This window comes from Nycticebus coucang, chromosome 13, assembly GCF_027406575.1.
Source record: "Nycticebus coucang isolate mNycCou1 chromosome 13, mNycCou1.pri, whole genome shotgun sequence".
Classification (NCBI taxonomy): Eukaryota; Metazoa; Chordata; class Mammalia; order Primates; family Lorisidae; genus Nycticebus; species Nycticebus coucang.
This window is the reverse complement of record NC_069792.1, coordinates 101,932,675-101,956,336: the sequence shown is the minus strand read 5'-3', so window position 1 is coordinate 101,956,336 and position 23,662 is coordinate 101,932,675. Positions and strand designations below refer to the sequence as shown.

Here is a 23,662-nt window from a genome sequence, read left to right as displayed (position 1 = left end):
GGCCCAGGCCACTCTGAAGGACCTCTTTGGGCAGCCCTCTGGAGGCTACCTGCCTTCACGCTGACAAGCAGCCCATCTGCTGAATTTGAGTCAACATCTGTCCACCTAGGGAGCAGAGTGGACTCAGCTTGGTGGGTAGAAGACACATCAGTTGTCCAGTCCTGGCCTCAAGCAGGCCACTCCCAGACTGAAGAACTTTGGTGGAGCCGGTGGTGGCCTATGACAAGGACACATTGATTCAAGAAAGGCAGTTCTTTTGGTGGGGGGGCAGGGGCATGATTGTAGATCAGCCAGGGCTCTGCCTTACATTGTCAGGAAAGACCAAAAACTGATATGTGTGATCATGGTACCTCCTTTAATCAATGTTGTTCCACACCTATGCCTCCTGCCCCCAGCTATCTATGGGGAGCATCCTGTGGGCTGCTCCAAGCATTGGGTCGAGTTAAATAAGACTTTCAAACTGGGGTACTCATGAAGATGACATGTGCAGCTTTTATTATATAAAGCACTACTAGGCCCTCTGGCCAACTGAACTCAGCTGTGATCCAGGCTTGGCATTAGGAGGGCCCCAAGCAGTCCAAAGCCTGCTCTTGAGCACACTCAGCCAGGGGCAGATAGTACCCAGGTCCTACTGGGCACCACAGGTAATGCCAACTGGATAGTAAAAGAGAATACCTTCTTTGTAGAACTAGCTCCCCAACTTAGGGTGCCCCTTTTCCACTGAACATCACAGCCCAGCTGACATCCAGTCACTCCCCAAGCACCTGTAGCCAGCAGTGGTTTCAGCAGAAGTCTGCTTCTCATCCTACCGTCCTACATGCTTTCCCTTTACTGGCCCTCCCCTAAGCCCAGAAGTCCACAATAAGCCTGATAGAAGCTGCCAACCCTAAGAGCTGTTACCTTCCTTGATCTTAATCACAGAGCTGTGAATAGGAGTGGAGGTGGGGGCTGGTGGCCTCTGCAATGCTGCTTGAACCAGGACAGCTGTCTGTGCTTCCAAGGCCACAGGGGTCCCCACATGCTTGTAGGACAGGTGGCCAGTTAAAAGAAGGAATTGCAGCTTCAACTGGCTCACAAACCAGGGTGGACCAGCTGTTAACTGGGGTGCAGGGGGAGGGAGGCCAAGCAGAAATGTAGCCCCAAGAGGGTACATATCCTTCCAAAGGGCTCCTGCTACCCCACTAGCCTCACTTCACACAGGTGGGTGGCTGGAAGGTGGGGGTGAAGCAGAGCCCCAGGTTATTGCCTGATGTGCTTGGCAGCAGGCCCTGAGAATCCATGAGGGGACTACGCATGGAGTCAGGCAGAGCATCCTCACAAGCAGGGCTCAGGGACTTCAGCCTCTGCCCTACTGTACACATGCACTCTATGCTAAAGACCTTTTGAGTGCTCTCATGAAGGGTCTTCTGAGCCAACAGGCAGACTCTTACTTGGCGGGAGACTTTAAGAAGTTCCTATTGACCCCCACCAGCTTGCAGCTGCCTTGTTTATGGAAGGTGACCATCTGGGTATAGGGGAACAGACTAGAGCCACCTGGGCCCCAGATGGAGGGGACAAGTGGTGAGGCAGATGGAATCTTGCTCCTCCATCCCCTGCCCAGTATGACACACGCCCAGGCCAACAAGAGGGACTGAAGCTAGGAGGAGGGCTGGAGACAAAAACCTTGCCAAAGGAGCAGTCACGGTGGCAAAAAGCCAGGCTGAAGGGCAGTCACCAAAAGCTGTGTCAAAGCCCAGGTGTACAGCCCTCACCTGGCCTGTGTGGCCTTTACACAGGAGACCAGCTGCTCTCAGCCCTATGCACCTGTGCTGCTGGGGAGGCTCATGGGGCAAAACACACCAGAATTCTTAAAGCCCAGTTTATAGATATTGGGCAGTAAACTCAGGGCCAGCCCTGGATAGGTCTGCAGGTCCAGGGAGGCCAAAAACAGAGGTGGCCAGGTGGATTCCAGCAACAGCTGAGTCTGGTCAGCTGAGACTCTCTTCTCTTATTCACTAATTTTCCATATTTCTCAGACTTGAGATATATGTATGGGGGGTTTACAGAGATGTTTTTGGACAGAGGTGGTCCCAAAGACTTGTTCTTAGACTTGTGTGGAAAAGTATTTGAGGGGCACTCCCTCCAGCTGCCCACCATCCTTCCAGACACGCCATCAATGTGCATTCACCAACTCCATGTTCTCAAGACTTAGACCACTACTAGGACATTGGGAGCAGGTAAAGTCTCGGGAGAGCACCTGGGGGCCCCTGCCCCTCACTGGGCTTTGGGGCCACACCTCTGTAAAGGCAGCCCCCATCACTGCCTTGAGATCATGGGCATCTGCATCCCATGCCACCAGCAGGGCTCTGATCCTAGACCCAGTTTGAGTAGCAGAACAGCACGAGTGCTGGACAGTCACTAAAGCCCTTTTCCTCCTCTTCCAAACTGGGCCACCCAGAAGCAACTCCTCAGCCACAACCTGGGCAGTGCCAGAAAAGGTGGGAAAGCCTGAATGGGCTGCTGGGGTAGGTGGAGCAAGGAGAGTGTGGGGCTAAGGCACTGTGAACTGCCCAGGTAGCTGTCAGTGCTGGGGCCTCTTCTGGGGCAGGCTGGGTGGCTCTGGGCCCTGGGACTGGCAAAAGTGATCTAAAAGTGGTCTATGGCCCATGAAGAATCAGGAAGCTTCCCCTGTCATTAGTCAAATCACCAGGGCTCAAATGCAGACTCTTAACTTCATTCTATGGAATGAAGTATCTGTTCAGAATGGAATTTTTGTAAGGAAAACTCAAAACACAAGACGAATCTACACCCCGCTGCTGCACCCAGTCCCTCCAGAAGCCCTGAGTGCAGGGTTTTGTCCCCCTTCCCACTCTATGGCACTGTGCTAAGAGCAGCCCCTGCTCTAGACTTGTACCCTTTGGGCTTCAGTCTGCAGAGCAACTGCGGGCGGGGGGATGGGTGGGGGGCAGCCTGGAGACCACACCACACTGCCCCTTCTCATGGCCCCTCTAAAGAGTTATCTATAAAATTGGATTTAATGTGTTTAAAAAAATAAAACCAAGTGGTGAAAAGGATCCCATAGCTGTAGTGTGGGGACTGAATAGCACCCGGGCCCTAGACAAACAGGAGTGTGAGGGCCTTGTCCAGTGCATGTAATGGGCAGTGGTGGGAGGCAGGCCTAGTCCATAGAGGCCAGAGCAGGACACAGCCAACTGCTAATAGGTGCTATGCCTCACATGCCAGAAGACCCCACATTGGCACCTGCCCCAGAGGAGTATGAGCTAGGGACCTCACTCCCAGCTATTCCCCCAGAGACTGGGGGGAACCAATGAGGCAGGACAACTTTTCAACAACAGAGGCCCTCCAGGCCAACCTGGGCTGGAACCCCTGTACCCAGGGGGTGGCTTACCCCAGGGGGAGGAAAGGGAAATTAGATACTGTGCGTTTTCCCTGCCTCCAAGTAGAGCAGGAGAAAGGCCACTGGACCAGCATGGTCACACACCATCATCGGGGACTGCTGGAGAGTGCCCAATGCCCCCCAGCCTCCGGGCCATGCTGATGAGTGAGCGCAGTTGCACCAGCCTCAGTGGCCCCACCTCCCTGGGGTCCTGATTCTCCAGCCACCGCAGGGCCGTTTCCAGCCCCCGGACAGCCTCCCCAGCCGTGGGCATGGAGGCTTCCACGTAAGTGCTGGCCTCTTCCTCCTCCTCTGCACCTCCCATGCCAGAAGGCAGGCTGGCTGGGGGTGGGGGGGCTGCCAGGGCCAGTGCAGGGCCCACCTCCTCTCTGCAGCCCTCAGGCAGACCATCGTCGTCCAGGTGTAGCCACTCTGCCACCTCCTCAGGCGCCAGGCACTTGTAGGCCAGAGCAGCCAGATGGGTGAGGTCGCTGAGCACCCTGCTGTGCTCGGCAGCCTCTTCCGCCTGACAGGCTGGCTGCCCAGCACCATCCTCAGCAGGCCGGGACTCAAAGGCAGCGCGCAAGCCCAGCAGCCAGCAGCGCTCAATGCTGCCTGCCTGTACCAGGTCCCAGGAAAGGCCAGCCAGGTAGAGCATGTCCTTGAGCATGAAGCTGCGCATGAAGTCCAGCGGGGAGCCGCTGGCACAGGACACTGCCAGACGCAGAAGCTCCCGCTTGTACAGCTGCTTGAAAGCAGCCACCACGCCCTGCTGCAGCGGTGCAGGGATGTGCGCCCGGCCGCTGCCCTTGGACAGGAACAGCACGCGCACAGCGCCGTCCGGTGTCTGCAGCTCCTCGGGCGACCCGAGGGGCTCAGGCCGGCACCGCAGGGGGGTATCCTCGCTGTCCTCCAGGGCAGGCATCCTGGTGGCAGGACTTGGGCAGGGCGGATGGGCCACCAGCAACACAGCCTTCTGCTGCAAACAGCTTCGGCGCAGGTAGCGCTTGACTCCGGGAACAAATTCCTCGAAGAACCAGCCTCGCAGCAGCGGACGGCTGAGCCAGGCGTCGGGGCTGTAGCGGTAAGAGGCCGGGAACTTGTCCTGGTTATGATGGCGCAGGCTGGGCGGGTCGGGCAGCTGCCCTATGACCAGCGGCTTCAGCTTATGGCTGCCCGTCAGGTTGGCGGCCAGCAGCACCGTCACCCGGTCGCCCCGCCAACGCCGGCCGCAGGCCCTCACCCCAGGGTCACCTGAGCTCAGGGCCGCGACCTGCTCCGGAAGCAGCTTCCAGTAAAGGCCGGTGACGTTGGCGTTATAGATCTGCTCGTCGCCGTATCCGCCCTCGGAGGGGGGCGGCGGGGCCGGGGCACGGTCGGGCAGGGACCCGGCGCTGGGGGGCAGCGCGGGCTCCTCCTTGACTGGCGGTCCAGGCGCGGGGCCGGGGGCCGGGGGCCGGGCCTCGCCGTAGAAGCGCTGGCTGGAGATACCGTGGCGCTTCTGCCAGCGCCAGAACCAGCCGTGGCTGGCCTTGAAGGTGCACTCGGGCCCGTAGATCTGGCGCGCGAAGGCCTCGGCCTGCGCCTGGATGAGAGGCCCCGACAGCGGCACGCCGTGCTGGCGCAGCGCGAGGAACCACGAGTACACTGCGCGGTCGATCTCCTCCTCGTTGGCCAACCGCATCTTCTTGCGCTGCGTGCCCACCTCGCCGCCCAGCTGCTCCAAGAACCAGCGCAGCTTGGGCTCGTCCTTGAGCCAGCCGCGCAGCGTGCCGCCGGGCACGCCGAAGTCGCGGCACACACTGGCCTGCCGCTCGCCGCCCTTAACGCGCTCGATGGCCTGCAGCTTGTCCTTGATGGAGTAGGCCTTGCGGAAGGCCATCTTCACTGCCACGCGCGGCCGCGACCCGGGGGCTGGGGGCGGCGGCCGTGCGGCTGCAGACGGGGCGGGCGCCGGGGGCCGTGGCGGCTCGACAGGGCGCCCGGGCGGGGGGCGGCGGGCGCGGCGCGGGAGTGGGCCGGCTGCGGGGATCGCGGAGTACATGGCGGCGGCGGCGGCGGCGGCGGAGGGGACCACAGGCGCGGGAGCCACACGCCGGACGGCTCGGGGCGGGGCTCGAGGGCGGGGCCGCGCGGGGTCCTCCCCTTTGTCTGGCCATCTCGGAGAGCGCAGGCGCGCTGACCCCGCCCCGCCCCGACGCCTGCGTGCTGACTGCCGGGACAAGACCGGGCGACTCCACTAGACGCACAGTGGAGGGAGTTGGACGAGCTGAGGCCCTGTGATCGGCACTTTGTGCGCACTGCTCCGGAAAGAGCGACCTGAGTGGCCGTTTCCAGCTGGCTTCTGCCTTTGAAATTTTGGGGCTTGTCGTACCAAGGCCTGCACTGCGAGCCGTGGCGTGCGCAAGAGCCGCGTTCCCCCGCGACCCGGGCCCGCGGCCCTTGGTAGAGCCCAGAGCTTCATTTCCGGTGCGCGGCCTGGGCGGCTCTTGCTTTTCTCAGACACTTTTCGCTGCCTGTTCCCCTCTGGTCGCCGTGTGTTTGGCTGGCGTTGTGAGTACCGCGGCCCCCGCCGGGAGGAGCCACACGCGTACCGAGCTCCGTGGGGCCGGGAGGGCGGGCGACTCGGGCTGCGCCAACTTCTCGCGCCCTTGAGAATCGGAGGGAAGTGCGCCGGCGTGCCGGCTTGGGGGCCGGGAGCCAAGTGCGGTTCTGGTAGCAAGCGCAGAGGGCGGGGCGGCGGCCACGTGGCCGGCCCGGAGGTCTTGGACAGGCCCGGGCTTCGGGGGCCTCCTAGATTAGACAGCATTTGGGCCGGCAGACGACACGGCGGCGGTAGAAATCAGCCACATACACCGAGGCCCAGCCAGCCACCCAGGTCGTGGAAACCCGCCGCTGGGGCCTGGGATTTGTTGACAACTATCTCTGGGTGACTGACGATATCTGCTCCTCGGCAGATGCTCCTCGGGCTTGTAGGCCTTGCAAATTCGTGCAGCACGTTTATGGTGGACATAGAGGGGACAGGCACGGATGCAGCCCTCATGGAACTCAGCTCGTGAACACGGGCAAGAATAAGAATGTATTTTGATCAGTAGTTGAGAATAAGTAGGGTTGTCCTGATTTGGATAAAGTGATCCCAGCAGTCTCTGAAGGGGACGGTGTTGCTGTTCCTGAGAAATAGGCATTTTCAGAGGTTGTAAGTGGAAGGAAGAAGGCAGAGGGGGTGGAAAGTTGGAGGACATCACTATTGGTTTCCGGAATGAAGGGCTGGTGCAGGATAACCCTTTGTGTAGCTAAACCTTGGGTGGTCCCTGACAGTGAGGGGTGCTTTTTAAATTGCCATTGTAGTACACCTTACGGAGACCCTGCAGCTCTGACCGCCCCTGTGCCCTTGACTGCATTAATTGTTCAGAGCCCATCTGGTCATTTTCTGGGCCCCTCTGTGTGCCCAACCCTATGCTGGGGGTAGGGTGGGTAGTACAGTATATGGGGCAGAAATAAAAGAGCCATGGGTGTCCCTTAAGAAAATGGCTTCTCACCAAGTGTCTGGTACACACAACCTCAGGCCCATCCAGGCTCCCAGACCTGTCCTTGTAAGGGCCTTCTGGGTCCTAGGCCAGCCCACTGGGGCAGCATTGCCCAGCATCTGCCATGACGTAAAAGGAGGGCCAGTGAGTGCCCTTATGGTTGTACAGTGGCCATTTTGGCATGTGCCTCTGTTTTCTCATTTCTCAGGAGTAGGCTGCTGCTCACCGTCATATGCTCAGGATGGCTTCCTGCTCTCTGGCGGACCAGCCCTCTGGCCTTCGCTCTTGGGAAGCTGGATGTGGCTGCAAGGTTTAGCATGTCAAATGTGCTTGAGAATGGACAAAAAGAATACCAGGCACTTTTGCATTAGCTTCTTGAGGGCTGAGGGCAGGAAATGTTGGCATTGAGCATATGAAGGCCATCCTCCTATGCCAGTGTTTCATGATAGCATTTGGGTGTTGGAAGCTGGTGGCAGTGAGACATTTACACCAAGTACCAGCACACCATGGGTCCTCACCTTCCTAGTTCAGCAGCTGTGACCACTTGGAGCCTTAGTTCCGTGCTGGGTAAAACATTGCTCTTCTGGCCTAGGTGTGTGTGAGATGTGATTGGGCTGGAGTGGGCCGGGGTGGGGTGGGGACTTTGGCAGGGCTGGTGGAGTTAAGCCTTAGTACCACAAGCTGGCTGGAAACAGAATTGCCTTTTGGTGGCATATGAGGTGAGGATGCTTTGGGGGCTGGCTGGGCTTGGGGCAGGTGGCTGTGGTAGCTTCAGCCTTCTAGGTCTCCATGTGCAGGGTCCACCTTCTGCCACAGGACAAGCTAGCATTTATGAGTAGGACTGGAATACTTGGGAGTTGGGCAGTAAAGCACCTGAGTGGGAATTTGGGCCCTTGGAGTTTGCCATCCCAAAAGACCAAAGGCATCACTTCCATGGGCGAATGAACTATCCTGCCCCGTGGCTGCCCTGCCCTGTGATTGACTAAAAAAGCTACTTCTTGGGCACTCTAAAAACATTTCAAGTGCTAGTCACTGCCCTTTTGGGCACTGGAGATACAGGAAGTTCTGTGGGGAAGCACTGGTCCACAGGCTGGGCTGGACCAGCCAGGTGAGCCCTTAGAGAGTGTTGTAGGTTGAAGTAGGCTGGGTGCTGGCAGACCCCACCCCCCCATCCACCTTGCCAATTCCCTATGGAAGATGGACAGTCTGGGTGCCCCTCTGTGTATGTGTGTCTCTGTCTGATGGGGTGACCTAGGCAGACTGCCAGTGGAGGGCCAGGCCTGGGGAGCCAACTCCTCCCAGAAGCCTCCCTGATCCCAACTTTAACTTTACTTGCTTCTTCCAGCCAGGAGTGTCCTGTGCTGACACTGGAAGCAATGCCTTGCTGTGTGAGCAGAGGCCATGAGGCAGTGCCCCACACCCTTGCCTTGTGTTTATGGAGCATCTGCCTTCCTCCTTGGCTGCAGAGGGTCAGGGGGTTCACTCAGCAAGTCCTACTGGGGCCACCCGTGCCAGGGCCATGTCAGCAGTCCTGGTAGCCACGTGGGCCTCCCAGAGCTTGGTCCCCACAGCACCCTTGCACCCTCAGTAGCTCACGGAGGCTTGGTGGTCTGTGGGTACTGGCTGCCTCTCAGGAGAGAGCTCTCGGAGGGCTGGCTTTTGTGGTCACCCTGCAGCTGGACTCCAGCCTGCTTCCAGGAGCAGAGTGGAGGACTCAGGCCACATTCCCCTAGGTCTTCGCTCTGGTGCTTATGAGGCTGCTTCTCTGGCAGCTTTCTTCATGTGCCCCATTCTCTCCACCAAGCTCCTGCCACTACTAGGTACACTATAGGAGAGACTGACTGTCATGTTCTGGGCTGCTCTTACTGGAAAGCCTGATGGGTTTGCATGTGTGCATTCCTAAGCAAGTGCTTAAACTCACACTTGCTCTCCTCAACACAGCAGCCCTCCCCCACCCTGCTTCTGTGTGTGGCTTGGAGTGCTGGGGGCTATGCTGCCTCTCATAGGAGGCTCTGCTGGCCAGCCTCCCAGGTGACAGGCATGGCTGCCAAGGCCCCAGTGTGACTCTCTGGTGTCTCTTGAGAACTTCCCTGCAGGAGAACTGCACAGGGCCTCTTGCTCCCCTGGGGCAGCTACCTCCCCATCTTTTCAGCCTGCAGGGTGCCCGGTACCTCTTCCCTAAGTGGGCTCTCAGCTGCACCCTGCATTGGACAAGGGTAGGCAGGGGCCTTGGGGGCACAACTCCGTTAAAGAAGGAAGACATCCTCAGGGCTCTCTGGAGGTTCAGCAGGAGGGAGTGACCTCCCAATCCCACCAGGGCAGGGGTGGGTGGTTGGGTCCTGTCACCTGTACCCAGCTGGCGTCTCCAGAGCTTGCTGGGGTTATAAGGCGGCTTTTATGGGCTAGGGGACAGGACCTCCAGCCTAGGTATAAAGGGCAAAAATTTCATCCCTTTGCGTACCCTGAGGAGAGCAAATCTGGTGCCTTTGTGTCCCTTGAGAACTTTTTGCCTCTCAGATGGGGCTGTTGGGTGGCAGCCCTGTCTTGACAATGGCTCCCACTGGGTGAGAGGCTCTGTCTCAGTGATGGCCTTGGGCCTTGCTGTCAGCAAAGCCCTCAGTTTGGGGCTGGTTAGGCCTGGGTTACCTCCCGCCTGCAGGGTCTATTTTGTCTTCCAAACTCCTGCACCAGCCTGGGTCTGGGACAGTTCAGGGGAGAGACTGGGAGTTCTTGGCAATCCAGGGGCACCAGTGGGTGCTGACTTGTCCCAGGATGCCTTGGGTTCAGGTGGGGGTGGCTCAGATGGTGGTCCCTGCTTGTCCCCCAGAGCCTGCCTGGGCTTCAGCTCATGGCCCCAAGAACTACCCCTCCAAGGGATGACAGAGCATCACCGCTTCAAGCGAGTGGACTCAGCACCACCTGGGATCGTGATGGCGGGTCTGTCTGGCCCTCACCTTCTACCTCCATGCCCTACATTGAGCCTGCTCAGGCTGCCCCAGCTGACGTGTTTGACGTGGTTAGCTTTTCTGACTGCCTCTAACCTTGCTGCTTTTTTCTTCATGCTGTCCTAGGAGGTGAGAGCAAAAGTGAGTACCCACCTGTCCAGGTGCGCTGTGTTTCCCAGTGTCGGGGGAACCCTTCCCTCCCCGGTTCTCCCTGCTGAGGAGCCCCTACTCCACTGGTACAAGGCCAGCCTGCCATGTGGGGCTGTGGTGTCCTCATGAGTCAAGTGAAGGAGTAGGGTTTGCTGGGGGGCAGCAGCAGGGGATACACTGTGTGGCCCTGAGTGGGGTCCTGGCCTGGACCAGGCAGGTCAGCATGTGGCACTCTGCTTCCTGTGGGGAAGAGGTGGCAGCCCCAGGTCTCAATGGCCCTGTCTCTTGCTGGCAGAGTCTTAGAAATGGCTTCTTCTCCCTTAGCTGCTGCTGGGAGAGCCCCAGGAGTCTGGTTTGAGGACACGTAGGCCAGTAAGGGTTCGCAGGGCATTGGGATTGAGGGCCAGCTTGCTGCAGGGACTGAGCCCACCTCAGAACTGCTGGTCTGTAGGAGCCAGAAAGGTTGGATGGGGGAACAGACAGGCCCTGCCAGGTTGGCCTACGGCTCCAGGAAGGCCCACTGCCCTCAGCAACAGTGGGTGATGTCACAATGCCCTGCCTGCTGGCTCCTCCTGCCGCCTCTCACCTTGACCCAGCCTCTGCCCGTCAGCCTGGCCTTGGTAAGTGCTGCCCCAGCCTGGGGAGGAGGCGTGAAGGGGCAGCCCAAGGACTCTCTACCCGGGGCCCATGTGACCTCCTGGCCTGGCTCCCCGCTGGCCCAGTTAGAAGGCCCTGCTGGGGGTGGCGCCTGTGGCTCAGTCGGTAGGGTGCCGGCCCCATATACCGAGGGTGGCGGGTTCAGACCCAGCCCCGGCCAAACTGCAACCAAAAAATAGCCGGGCGTTGTGGCGGGCGCCTGTACTCAGGAGGCTGAGGCAAGAGAATCGCTTAAGCCCAAGAGCTGGAGGTTGCTGTGAGCTGCGTGAGGCCACGGCACTCTACAGAGGGCCATAAAGTGAGACTCTGTCTCTACAAAAAAAAAAAAAAAAAAGAAGGCCCTGCTGGGAGCCCTCGGCTTTGGCAGCCTCTGCACTCCCCTCAGAGGATGGGCTTCAGAACACAACCGGCAGGCTTTCCCAGAAGCCTCCACTTATGTAGGATTTACACAGCCACATGGCCACTGGGTTATTGGAATGGGCTTTGGTTTCACTGGGGGTGGGTGTCAGGAAAGGGTTGTGTACCCCATAGCCAGTGGTGGGAAAGGAAGTACTTGCTGCTGTCCAGGCCAAAGGCTGCCCCCCATGTGAGTGAGGTCTGCTCCACCAGACAAACCCACAGAAATGGCAGGACGGCAAAGATGTCCATAAGGAGTTAGCTTCAAGGTGTTGGTTAGGCCTGGGTGCTTCTGGCTATGAAGAGTGCGGCCCAAGTTGGGTATGGCTGGGAGGAGTCCCATGACAGTCACAGCCCTCACCTAAGTGAGCCAGCTGAGCAGGAGCATTCATGTCCTAAGAGCAGACCTACCCACTCGCTGTCTGAACATGAACCTCTTTGAGCCAGAGGCTGCAGTGGCCCAGGCCTCTGCTGTTCCTGCTGCAAAGGATGTTGCCAGGGCATTCTGGGCAGAGGGTGGGGCCCGCACACCCCCAGGAGGGTCAGGCAGCAGCAGGCAAGACCATGATCTTGCATAGGTGCTGGTGTGTGCTTCAGAAATGGGGCCGGAGCCTCATCCACTGGCCACAACAGTAAGTGGAGGAAGAGCCCCACAGCCTGCCCCACAGTGCTGAGCCTCCAGTGTTTTCTTGGGGTTCTTTTACTTTGGTGTACCCCAGTCTGGGGAGGCAGCAGCACTGGCCAAGGAAGCTGGAGCTGTTCACTTGTTTGCTTCCCTTTTGTGTAGTCACAGCACCCTCCTTGGTATCTCCTGTTGCTTTGGCCTTTCAGGGGACGGGAGGGGGGCCTTGTACCCTCTGGGCCTGGTTGCCCGGCACTTCCCCTGTGAGGACAGTCACAACCCATAAGGAGGCTGCCCTTTTTCTGAGACCTGTGCTGGGGAGAAGCATGGTTGAGCATAGCCTACACAAAAATGCGGGATTAAAATCAAATTTAACTGAGTCCATTCTGTTTATAGTCTGTCTGGAAACTAGGTTCTATAAGAAAGTTTCTGTGGCCAAAGAGGCTTGAAAATCATAATCCTAGACCCCTTCTGGAGAGCTGTGGGGCATGTCGGATTAATGAAGGGAAGTTTTATAACATACACGTGTATATTTTTTGCTTTATAAAAATGTCCCTCCCCCTTGGATTCAATTGTTGAGTCCTTGAATGTGATCTCATGGACCCCCTAGGAATTGTCCCCAACACCATTTGCTTCCCCCAGGAGGGAGGGCCTGGGGGAGGCGGTGTGTCCCACTGTGTTGCAACTGCCTTCTTGTGCTTGCTTTTCAATGCTGCGCCTGGAAGATGAGGAGCGGGAAGACCTCTTGTGCCCTGGAGGCTGTCTGGGAGGACAAGCACAAGTATGGGGAAGCCGAGCGGCGCTTCTACGAGCACAAGGCCACGCAAGCTGCCACCTCTGCCCAGCAGCTCCTGGCTGAGGTGCCAGCCATGAATGGGCCTGGTCAGGAGGACACCGAGGATGGTGACGAGGCAGAGGCCCTTGACACCGGCTGCAGGAGCGATCCTGGCAGGAGCCATGACAGCAGGAGGCCCCTGCAGAAGAAGCGGAAGCGCTCCCCTAGGAGCTGGCTGGGCCGGGCAGACCTGGCCCTTGTAGGCCTATCAGCTGACCACGTGTGGCTGGACAAGGCACTGTTCGACCAGGCAGAGAGCTCCTACCGCCAGAGGCTGGCAGATGCGGTCGCCCAAGCAACCCAACAGCTGTCTGCAACCTCTTGGGGTCCCTGTGTCCACAGCAGCCAGGTGGCCTGCCACCATGTGACCTGGGGGATCTGGGTCAATAAGTCTTCCTTCGACCAGGCCGAGCGAGCTTTTGTGGAGTGGTCTCAGGCCCTGCTGCTGGCCGCCCAGGGGAGCTGCAGACAAGGGGGTCCTGACACAGGCCAGCGGGTGGCCACCCCTGATCTGGCCCTCCCATCTAGCCCGCCAGCCAATGGCCAGCCCCCGCTGGGCAGCCTACAGGCACTGGTTCAGGAGGTGTGGCTGGAGAAGCCCCGGTACGATGCAGCTGAGAGGGGCTTCTATGAGGCCCTGTTTGATGGCCATCCCCCTGGAAAGGTGCGCCTACAGGAGCGAGCTGGCCAAGCTGAGGGTGCCCGGCGGGGCCGCAGAGACCGGCGGGGCCGCAACGCCATGGGAAGCAAGCGGGCCGTGTCACGGCGGGTCGATGGGGAGGCCCCCTCTGCTTTGCCCTGCTGGTACTTCCTGCACAAGGATGCAGAGGCCCCCTGGCTCAGCAAACCCACCTACGACAGCGCCGAGTGCCGCCACCATGCTGCAGAGGCCCTACACATGGCCTGGCGCCTTGAAGCCGCCTCCCTGGCTCACCGGCCCAGTCCCCGCTCTGGCCCATCCATATCCAGCCTGAGACCCAAGTAGGAGAAATGTGCTGGGCAGGTGCTTGGCCCAGCCCGGGCTATGAGCCCAGGGACAGCTGTACCAAGCTGGGGCTTCTCATGCTTCCCCACCCTGCCCTGGTTGGCTGTCCCCAAGACCTGGATGCAGGCACAGGTTGAATGAGGGTGATGCTGTGTTTTGGGGGCAGTGTAGCTTCCAGAGTTACTAACCTTGAGGGTTACAAACTTCTGGGCTGTCGGTGTGGAGGCAGGGAAGGACCAGCACAGGAGAATCTGTCCCACACAGTTATTTCCCCCTTTGGCTAGGCAATTCCTTATTGTCCCCTTAGCCTTCACATGCTGAGATGATAAGGTTGCTCACAGGGTAGATGGGGAGTGTTGAAGCCGATTTTTGGCCCCTTTGCTCCCCTAAGGGTGGGATGGGGAGCTAGTGTGTCCCTGCCTGCACCTCCTGTCCTTCCCCAGCTTCTCTTGTCATTTGTGACCACCTCTGAGGGACAACAGGCACCTCAAACACAAGCATGCACCATTCAGGTGGCCTCGGGGTGAGGGGAGCCCAGTCTGATCACCCACTGCAGCCCCTGTGGTAGTCTAGAGGCCCAGGGCCTGGGGAAGGGCTGGGGGAGTAGGCCCTGGCCAATGAAGTGCCCCCCCCCCCCACCAGCTGTAGGCAGGTGGCTGGAGACAGAAGGGAAGATAGAGAGCAGGCCACAGTTCCCTGCTGGGGAGGGGAGATGTGTGGATGGGATGGGCAGGGAAGGGCTTGGAAAGTGTCAGCTAAGGGTCCAAAGCAGTGCCAACCTTTGGTCCCCAGACTCACCCCTCACCCCTAGAGCAGGGTGAGGCTAGATTTGCTGGTTTGACAAGATCGGGCTTTGGTGTGGCAGTGGGGTGAGACCCCCATGGTGGGATTTCCTACCCCGAACCGTCTCGTTTGTATTAACCTGGCTTCTCCTGACCAAGAGCCTCCTGGGGGAGTGAAGTGGAGACAGTCACTGTGCCAAGGTAATGCTTGGTAAAGCCCAGTGATGGCTGGGGACTTGGCACAGAGATTGGTGACAGAGTGGGGTCAGGATCGGGTGTTGCTGTCACACTTGATGGGGTAGCAGGAGGGACTTGGCTGTTCAGGGAGGAGGTGGTTTGGACTCTGCTGGGCACCATGATTGTGGTGCAGTTGCGGGTGACTGCGGTGGTGCCAATGAAATGTGATTTGCAAAAACAGATGGAGGCTGCCTGTGGCCCACAGGCCAGAGTCCCTGGTCTAGAGCGGCACCTCTCGAGCTTTCTGCTCTTGAGGCCCCAGAGCAGTTGTTGTGTCTTTTGGGTTTTATCGTATTAGTATTAGCAAGCTGAGGAATGTGAAATGTACTTACTTGTTGAAGAGGAATAAGTTTGTATGTGCTAATAACATATTTTTATGAAAAGCACTTCTCCCATTAACAAAAAATTCAGCTGGGCCCAGTGGCTAACTATACTCCCTATACTCCCACCACTACTGGAGGCCGGAAGTTGGAGCAGCCTGGCTTTACTTTTCTGCACTTCTCTAGTCTGGCCTAGTCGGGGCAGCTGGGTTCTCGTACTTGCTCCTGCACTCAGGCTGTTGGTGTATGTCATTTCACTGATGTAAATCCAGCCTCTTGTAGTTGAAAACAGGACCTCAGGGGCCCCCAGAGGTTCTTGGAGAGTCTTTGATCTGGAGGAAGGCCTGGGGACCATGCCTCAGCACCAGTGGCAGCTGCGCTAGGAGCTTGGGGTGCTGTGTGTGTGTGGAGCCTTCATATGGAGGCCACTCGTGTTCCCCCTAGGGCCCACCGCCTTTGTCACCAAGGACCGATATGGTCCAGAACCCCAGAACGGGTGTCAGGTTGGGGTGTTGCAGCGGACCCTGCTTATTCTGGGCTATTCCAAGAGGTTGTGGGGGAAGGGGAGGTCAGGGGCTGTCTCAGACCCTCTCCTCTGAGCCACACTTACTTAGACTTTCCTCCCTATACCAGCAGAAAAATGGCTACAAACTTCCTAGTCCATGAGAAGATCTGGTTTGACAAGTTCAAGTATGATGATGCAGAAAGGAAATTCTATGAACAGATGAATGGGCCTGTGGCAGGCTCCTCACAGGTGAGAGCTGTGTTTGGGGACACTGGGTAGCGGTGCTGCCCAGCAGGTGTGGCTTAGACACACTGCAGCTGAGTAGCCCTGCTCCTGCTCCTGGGGCTGGGGGTGGGCCCTTCAGATGGTGGCCTTGGCTGGCTCCTCTATGGGTATCTCCTGGGCCCGTGAGCAGACAGTGCCTGGCGGTGCAGGGCAGACCTCACATGGAGCCCCTGTGAGGTGTATCTACCAGCTTGTGCCAGAGCCTTGTGCACCTTCCTTTTTTTTTTTTTTTTTTCTGTCCTACTGAGCTTTCACTCCATGCAATACTTTTTTGCTCTATGTGAAGGCTCGTAAAATTTTTTTGATACAAGAAAAAGACTGGTTCTTTCTGCACTGCAGGAGAATGGCGCCAGTGTGATCCTACGAGACATTGCGAGAGCCAGAGAGAACATCCAAAAATCCCTGGCTGGAGTGAGTACTTGCACCCGTGGGCCAGTGGGCTCATGCTCTGCCAAGTCACATGCCTGATCCCCACACCCCATACTGCTGATTATTTCACCCCTTTGGAGCAAAATTAGGATGACGTGCGTGGTGCTGTGTCCTGGCAAGAGTGTTTCTATTCTCACATCCTTTGTGTGCCTCTCTCTGTCGCCCTGGCAGTTTGTGAGGCACCAACAGTGTGGTGAGCCTGGAATAAGTGATGTCATCCCACGGGGTGCACGCATGCTGCAGGCACGGGCCCTGGAGGCCAGTCCTTCCTGCTTGTTCCCTGCTGAGGAAACGTGTCTGGAGGGCATTCCTCCAGGTCCTCGTAGGTCTTGCCCTGCCCAGGGAAAGGGGTGCTGGTTTTCTCCCCGTGTGTAGAGCTCGGATCAAGAAATCAGCGCCATCTTGAAGATGAGGCCCAGAGACAGGCCCTGCAACTCTGCTTGGCCTACAGGTTCCAGAGCAAGATCAGCAGTGGGGACTGGCAACTGTGTCCAGCCCTATGCCATGGCCTGGCTTAGGGCAGGGTGGTGTTGGTGGTGGGTGTCCTTTAGGAAGTGACAGACCTGTTTCTCTGGCTTCCTACTTCAGAGGAATGGGGACCTTGCTGAGCCTGTGGGATGTAGGTGGTGTCCTGGCCTCGAGGGTTGGGTGTTAGTTTCCTGTTGGCTGCTATAACTGGTTACTACAAGCGTCATGCTGAGCTTAAAACAACGTATTTATCCTTTCTCAGTCCTCACAGTTGGAAGTCCAAGATGAGTCTCACAGGACTAAATCCTGGGTATCAGCAGAGTTGCAGTCCTGGAGGCTCTAGGAGAGAGTCCATTTCCTTTTCCAGATTCTTGAAGTTGCCTACATTCTTTGGCCCATGGCCCCAGCGGACAGTCTCACTGCCAGCCTCTACCTTCACTTCCTTCCTCTGACCCTCCTCCCTTCCTCTGTCATTCATAAGGATTCTTGTGATGGTTTCGGACCTACAAGGATCTTGGTCCAGGATATTCTCTTCATCTCAAAATCTTAATTTTCATCATATTTACTAATTTTTTTTTCCGTATAATGTAACTGAACACAAGTTCTGAGTGTTGCAACATGAGCATCCAGATTCATATCCATCTTGTCCATTCATACCAACATATTTAAAACCCTTGGTCCTTAGAGTATGAACTCCAAGTCCAGAATCACAGATGAAGTAGGCCTGGGAGAGTTGTGGTATGATTCATTTTTGAGGCAAAATTCCTCTCACTGTGGACCATAAAAACTGTAAAACAAGTTATCTCCTGGCTGGTGTGACTCACACCTGTAATCCCAGCACTCTGGGAGGCCGAGGCAGGAGGATCCCTGAGCTCAGGAGTTTTAAGACCAGCCTGAGCAAGAGTGAGACCCCTTCTCTACAAAAATAGAAAAACTAGCTGGGCATTGTAGTGGGTGCTTACTATATATAGTCCTAGCTATTGGGGGAGAGGGGTGCGAGACAGGAGAATTGCTTGAGCCCAGGAGTTTGAGGTTGCTATGAGCTATGATGCCACGGCACTCATCGAAACTTATTTCAAAAAAAGAAAGTTATCTGCTCCCAAAACATAATTGTAGGACAGGTATAGGGTAAAAGTTTCAATTCCATTCAAAGTGGAAGAAAGTAGAAAGAAAAAGGTACCACTCATTCCAAGCAATTTCACGGTCCAGCCAGGCACCCTGGGAGTAGTCCTAGGCTGCTCCAGGCCTGCCTGAGTCATTTTTCTTGAAAAATGGCATCTGTTTGCAACAGGGAGTATTTTTCAGCTTTCCTGCTGGATTTTGAATATCTGCAGCCCTTTTTGATTTCATCCCATCTTTTTGGTTCAAGCTGGCAGTGTTTTTCGAACAGGCAGTGTCTACCTCTGGCCCGGGCTAGAGTGCGGTGGCACAATCATGGCTCACTGCAGCTTCTAACCCCTGAACTTGGTCTCCCGAGTATCTGGGACTACAGGTGCACACCACTGTGCCCAGCTGAATTTTTAATTTTTTTGTGGAGACTGTGGCTCAAGCTGGTCTCGAAGTAGGCTCAAGCATCTGCTCTCCTCAGCCTCCCAAAGGAAGTATCTTTGCTAATATAAAATTCTTCAGAAGGGTCCACACCATTAGGCAAGAGAGGCTTCTCCAAAGGCCTTTACTAGATAATCTCAGTTGCACTCCTGCTTTTTAAAATGCCCTCAGGCATCCATGAGTAGCACACCAGATCTTGGGTGACCATTCAGATAATTCTAATCTTTTGATCTTTCCCACACCAGCAAAAGACTTGTGTAGCCCCCCTTGGCTTTCTGTACAGAGCAAGATTCCTGACATTCTAATGTCTTTTACAATCAGGAGAGGCTAAGAATTCCAGACCATCAGGTCCTGGTTCCCCTTAGTACCTTCCATGCTCAGAATCTGTTCTCCAGGTCCTGTTGGGGGGCAATTCAGCCAGACTCTTCTGCCACTGTAATTGGTTCCTCCAGGTACCAGTGGCATCACGTCAGTGCCCTCACCGGTAGCAATCCCTGTTTCTAACAACAGTTCGTTCATGGCAATGTAGGCTGTTTTCTAAGATGGTGTTTACTGCGCTCCTCACCTTCTGAGTCTTCATTAGTAGAGTCCAGAACACCTGGATTTCTATCGACAGTCTGTTCAAGGTGCTCCCCAAAGTTCTTCCAGCTTCACCCTCTGCTTACTTCCTTAGCCATGTCTTCATTTTTGGATTTTGTTGCAGCCAGTGCCCCACTTCCTGGGGCCAAGGTCTGTGTTTGTTTTCATTTGGTGTTGCTATAACAAATACTAGTGGCTTAAAACACAAATTTATCATCTCATAGGTCTGGGATTCAGAAGTCAGAAATGCATCTTGTGAAGCAAAGTCAAGGTGTCAGCCAAGGGGCTGTGTTCCTTCTGGGGCTCCAGGGAGAGAATCTGCTCCTTGTCTTTCCAGGTGGCTGTTGTCCTCACTTGGCCTGTGCTCCGTCCTGTCTGCTCCCCTCTGTCCTCCTGCGCATCTCTCCCTCTCTCCCTTCCACCTTTCCCTCCTTCCCATTGCCCCCTCCCCCTTGTGATTTATGTTGGGTATACCCAGATCATCCAGGATCATCTCTCAACTTCATATCTATAACTTAACATCTGCTGAATCCCTTTAGCCATAATATGTTGACCTCTTTGAGGACCATAATTGTTATTATTTTTTTAACATGGAGGCCATAAGCCTATCTGCCACAGCTGGTTAGAGGTGTACCCACTTCCCCACCAGCTCCAAATCTTAGCCTAACCCCCATGCAGCCATCCAGACTCAGGCCACCTGGACACAGAATGGAGCAGGCACGGATTTCTGCACCTGGGCCAGGTGTGTTGACACCAGTGCCCAGAAGGCAAGGGTGGAGGCTCAGAAGAATTCTTCCTGCCCTGGCTCTGTTGAGTCAGCTGCCAGGTGACGGTCTCTGGGACAGGCAGGTGGGCATGCTATCAGGGCTGAGGGCTGGTTTGCTAGGGGACTACAAAAACATCGCGGCTGAGTAGCTTAAATAGACATTTATTTTCTCACAGTTCTGAAGCTGGGGGTCTGAGGTTAGGTGCACTGGAGCTGGTTCCTCCTGAGGCTTTTCCTTGCCTATAGATGGCCTTAGGGCTCCAGTATATAAATCCAGAGGGATGTTCATCTGGTATCAGGGTCCCAGGAAGGACCTTGGCCCAGCTCCATCTTAGATGTGGGTGAGGTGGCACCCTGCAGACACTAGGCTCTGAGAACCAAGTGGCTTTAGGCTGTTCTTGGTGCAAACACAAGGTTGTAGGGTCTGCATTTGAATCATAGCTGGTGGCTCTCTGCAGTGGCCATAACGTGGTACATTGTGATCAGCTCTTGCAGGCTGACTGAGTGGGTGACCTAGACCTGCCCTATTGGAGCTCTGCTTGGGGATCCTGAATCTTCAGTCTCACCCTAGTCAGAGTAGGTGGGGGTGGCCTACTGACAGGGCCCCATTGTACCTGAGAGCTGTGGGCTTTGGCCTCGTGTCAGGCAGAGCCAGGCAGCAGTGAAATGCACCCCTCCACATATGGCCCCTGCCCTTACCAAGTCCTTAGGTTTCTTTCCCTTCTCTGCCATCCCTGGCACCTGGCTGGCTGGAAACAGGGTCCCAGGAAGGGGAGTAAGACCCTTTCCGGCCTGCTCTTCCCAGGTTCTATGCTCCATTTGGCTCATGAGTGGGTAGGGCCTACGTACCCTGGCCCTGGACCTCCTCTGTTCCAGCCTCTGCTGGTGTCCTCCCCCCTCCCCATGGCTCACGTGCACTTGTTAGCCCTGGCCCTTCCCTGCCTGTGTCTTTCTGGCTTTTTGTGCTGCCTGGGCCACAACTTTTGACGCCAGCCCTGCCCAGAGCCTTACCTTCGGGGCTCAGCTCCCATACCAAGGCTGGTAGAGTCAGACACATAAGCAGTCCCCACTCATTGTCCCAAGGACTATAACAGAAGACTGCCCCCCAGATCTGGGCTGACATGCTGCATGGTGGGCAAAGGCCTGGGTGTCTGGTTCCTTCAAGGAGCAGATTTATCTGCCCAGCAGCTGTGAACCCCTCCCCACAGGTAGGAATCCCTGGGGAACTTACTAGGTGGGGTCCAGCTGGGGCTTCCATGTGGCAGGAGACACCCCATCATTAGGCTATTCCATTGGGGTGTGGACTCTGTTGAATGCTCCTAGCATGTGTGTGTAGATCTCACTAAGGACCACTCAATGCCCTGGGACAGGAGACTAGAAGTCTGGCCGGGTCCCTGAGGCATAAATCAGGCTAAGCTGTAGCAAACTGTCACCCAGAGCTTCAGGGCCTGGCCTGGTAGGTGGGACTGCAGGTTTGTCCCTGGGGCAGTGTGGTGCCTTAGGGCTGACTGCTGGCTATGATCCTGTCCTTCCTCCTGTGCCAGGGGGCCCTCAGCTGCTCTCCCCTCCTGCTCAGAGCGTAGGGTAGTGGTCATGGTTTCCCTGAGGCCTGAGCCAGGCTGCTCTGGGACTGTTAAGTCTCTGCCACCTTGGGGCTTTGCCAGGCAGTAGCAGCCATGGCTCTGAGCTCCACGCTGCCTTCATGTCTGGGTTGCCCTGAGCCCTGTGCTTGCAGCTTGGCTGCAAATTTCATGATCGGGGCAATAGGTTTTTGCTACCAATAAAGATGGGCTGGGTGTCAGCAGGGAGGGGGTTCCAGGGTTTTCTTTCTATGAGTTCCAGCACAGTCCTAAGCATGGCAGGTAGATCCTGTGGGGCTGACTGAATGAAGCCTCTGAGGGGCCTCCTTCCTGGCCTTGAGGCTCTGCTTGTAAACAGCTGAGACTGGGGCACTGAGCCCCCTCCCCCCCACCCAACCTTGCAGAGCTCAGGCCCTGGGGCTTCCAGTGGCCCCGGTGGAGACCACAGCGAGCTCATCACCCGGATCGCCAGTCTGGAAGTGGAGAACCAGAGCCTGCGAGGCGGTAAGGCTCTGGGGCCCAGGGGATGGGGGCAGCCCAGCCCAGCCCCTGCCATCTGACCTGTCCCCTTGTCCCTGCAGTGGTACAGGACCTGCAGCAGGCTTTCTCCAAGCTGGAGGCCCGGCTGAATATGCTGGAGAAGAGCTCACCCAGCCATCGGGCCACAGCCCCACAAACCCAGGTGAGTATCCTCATCTAAGTTGCACTGTAGGCTGGCTCTGGCAACAATGAGGACCTTGTGGCTAGGATCCTCAAGGTGCCTAACAGGGTTTATAGGCATGTGCAGACTAATCCCCACAGTAGGACCAGGGCCTGGGGTCCATAAGAGTTGGAGAAAAACAGCTCAACCAGCTGGAGCTCAGCATGCCCTCTACCCCCCAGCATGTGTCTCCCATGCGCCAAGTGGAGTCTCCAGCCAAGAAGGTGGCCACGCCAGCCGAGGATGATGAGGATGATGACATCGACCTGTTTGGCAGTGACAACGAGGAAGAGGACAAAGAGGCAGCCCGACTGCGGGAGGAGCGGCTGCGGCAGTATGCAGAAAAGAAGGCTAAGAAGCCAGCACTGGTGGCCAAATCTTCCATCCTGCTGGATGTCAAGCCTGTGAGTGAGGCAGGGCTAGGGTTTCCAAGAGCCCAGCCCAGTCCTTTAGCTGCGGGGGAGGAGATTCCATGTGTGCTGACCCTCTACCATCCTGTGTTCCGGTGGGACTTTAAAGCCAGATTTAGAAATTGTGGGATAAGAACGGAGACTTGGAGACAGAGCAGTATAAATTTAGATTGTTTTCTGGAGGCCCTTTAAGGAGACAGAATTGTATCCTCACAGTGGTTCTACGTTGGGGCAGGCAGTTCTCCCTTGGTGTTCTAGAGGCTACTGAGGCTGGCTGGCTCCAACCTTTCCACCTCTTGCCCACAGTGGGATGATGAGACAGATATGGCCCAGCTAGAGGCCTGTGTGCGCTCAATCCAGTTGGACGGGCTGGTCTGGGGGGCATCCAAGCTGGTGCCCGTGGGCTATGGCATCCAGAAGCTGCAGATCCAGTGTGTGGTGGAGGACGACAAGGTGGGGACCGACCTGCTAGAAGAAGAGATCACCAAGTTTGAGGAGCATGTGAGTGGCCAATAGGACCGGGAGGTTGAATGGGAGCTGGGGTAACCCTGGGGGACACACCTGCCTCTGTGGGGTACAGGTCCCACTATGGTCACTGCCCCCACCTTTCCTTAGGTGCAGAGTGTGGACATCGCAGCTTTCAACAAAATCTGAAGGCTAATGAACATGTGTGTGCGTGTGGCCCTGCCATGAATAAAGACTGTAACTCCTGCTCTCTGGCTCCTGTCCTGGTCATTTTCCAGCCTCCCACTCCCATCTCTGGCCCTGTGATCTCACCCCTGGCTCACCTCTGCCTGCTCTCATCTCCCTGTGGGCCAGCTGTGCCCACAGCTGCACCAGGGCTTTCTGTTGCAAGTACCAAGTCCAATTCAAGCTCTTTAGAAACAGTCTTAGCTATTTCTCCACTCAGCATCCAAGGTGTGGGAGCATAGTGTACATCCAGGGAAGAAAGAAGGCCCAGCAGGGGTCCTGGCCCTGCTGCTATGACCAAGATTCTGTGCCCTACCCCTGACTCGTTTGAAACCCTGCACACGTCCCCCCATGTCTAGGAAAAAGTCCAGACTTCTTTCTGTAGCTCCTGCGAGGCACTGCCCCTTCTGTGGTCTCTTCCCCCTACCTGCTGGATACCTGCACCCATCCTTTTTCCCATTATGTCCCCTTATGATCAGGTTGTGGCCCCCTGTCTTGTTTCCTTCATACCCCAGCAATGCTGTGTGGTCATTACTTGTGTTGCTGGTGGACCCTCCCCAGACTGTCCCAGCATGGCTACAGCCCATGTCTACCTTGAGGCGCGCATGTGGCTCTGGTTACTTCCCATCAGCTGGTGTCCTCCAGGCCTCTTAGCCAAAGGGGATTGGACAACTAATTCCCTGGGTGACAGGCTATATGACTCAGCCCACAAAACTTTAGAGAAATTTACTGTGGGGCTTGGAGTGGACCCCCAACCTAGGGCACACTGACTGGGCCTTCATAACCATACAAGGCCGTTTTGGTGCTGGTTGGGGGTGGGTAAGGGGCCCCCTGGCCCTTTCCTGGGCAGTTGGCCCCATCCTGTGCACC

The 23,662-nt window shown here is 56.6% G+C and overlaps 2 protein-coding genes across 14 annotated transcripts; one reads left to right on the top strand and one right to left on the bottom strand.

Annotated features, from left to right (window-relative positions):
* Positions 1-8: 8 nt before the first annotated feature.
* On the bottom strand, positions 9-5,436 carry TIGD5 (tigger transposable element derived 5). The gene has a single exon (XM_053558454.1). It carries the CDS (start codon positions 5,418-5,420, stop codon positions 3,474-3,476), a length of 1,947 nt encoding a protein of 648 aa, XP_053414429.1. The 5' UTR covers positions 5,421-5,436; the 3' UTR covers positions 9-3,473.
* Positions 4,442-22,805, top strand: EEF1D (eukaryotic translation elongation factor 1 delta). Of its 13 annotated transcripts, none has more exons than XM_053558442.1 (9): positions 6,261-9,989; positions 12,399-13,489; positions 15,466-15,586; positions 15,962-16,033; positions 21,397-21,496; positions 21,574-21,674; positions 21,875-22,096; positions 22,409-22,603; positions 22,718-22,805. In XM_053558442.1, the coding sequence occupies exons 2-9, from the start codon at positions 12,399-12,401 to the stop codon at positions 22,754-22,756; spliced, it is 1,941 nt and encodes a 646-aa protein (XP_053414417.1). In that variant the 5' UTR covers positions 6,261-9,989; the 3' UTR covers positions 22,757-22,805. The 13 variants fall into 13 exon arrangements, with proteins under 13 accessions (XP_053414425.1, XP_053414421.1, XP_053414419.1 ...); XM_053558441.1 differs by having other exon boundaries at positions 6,261-10,618; positions 15,469-15,586; XM_053558440.1 differs by having other exon boundaries at positions 6,261-10,618.
* Positions 22,806-23,662: the final 857 nt, after the last annotated feature.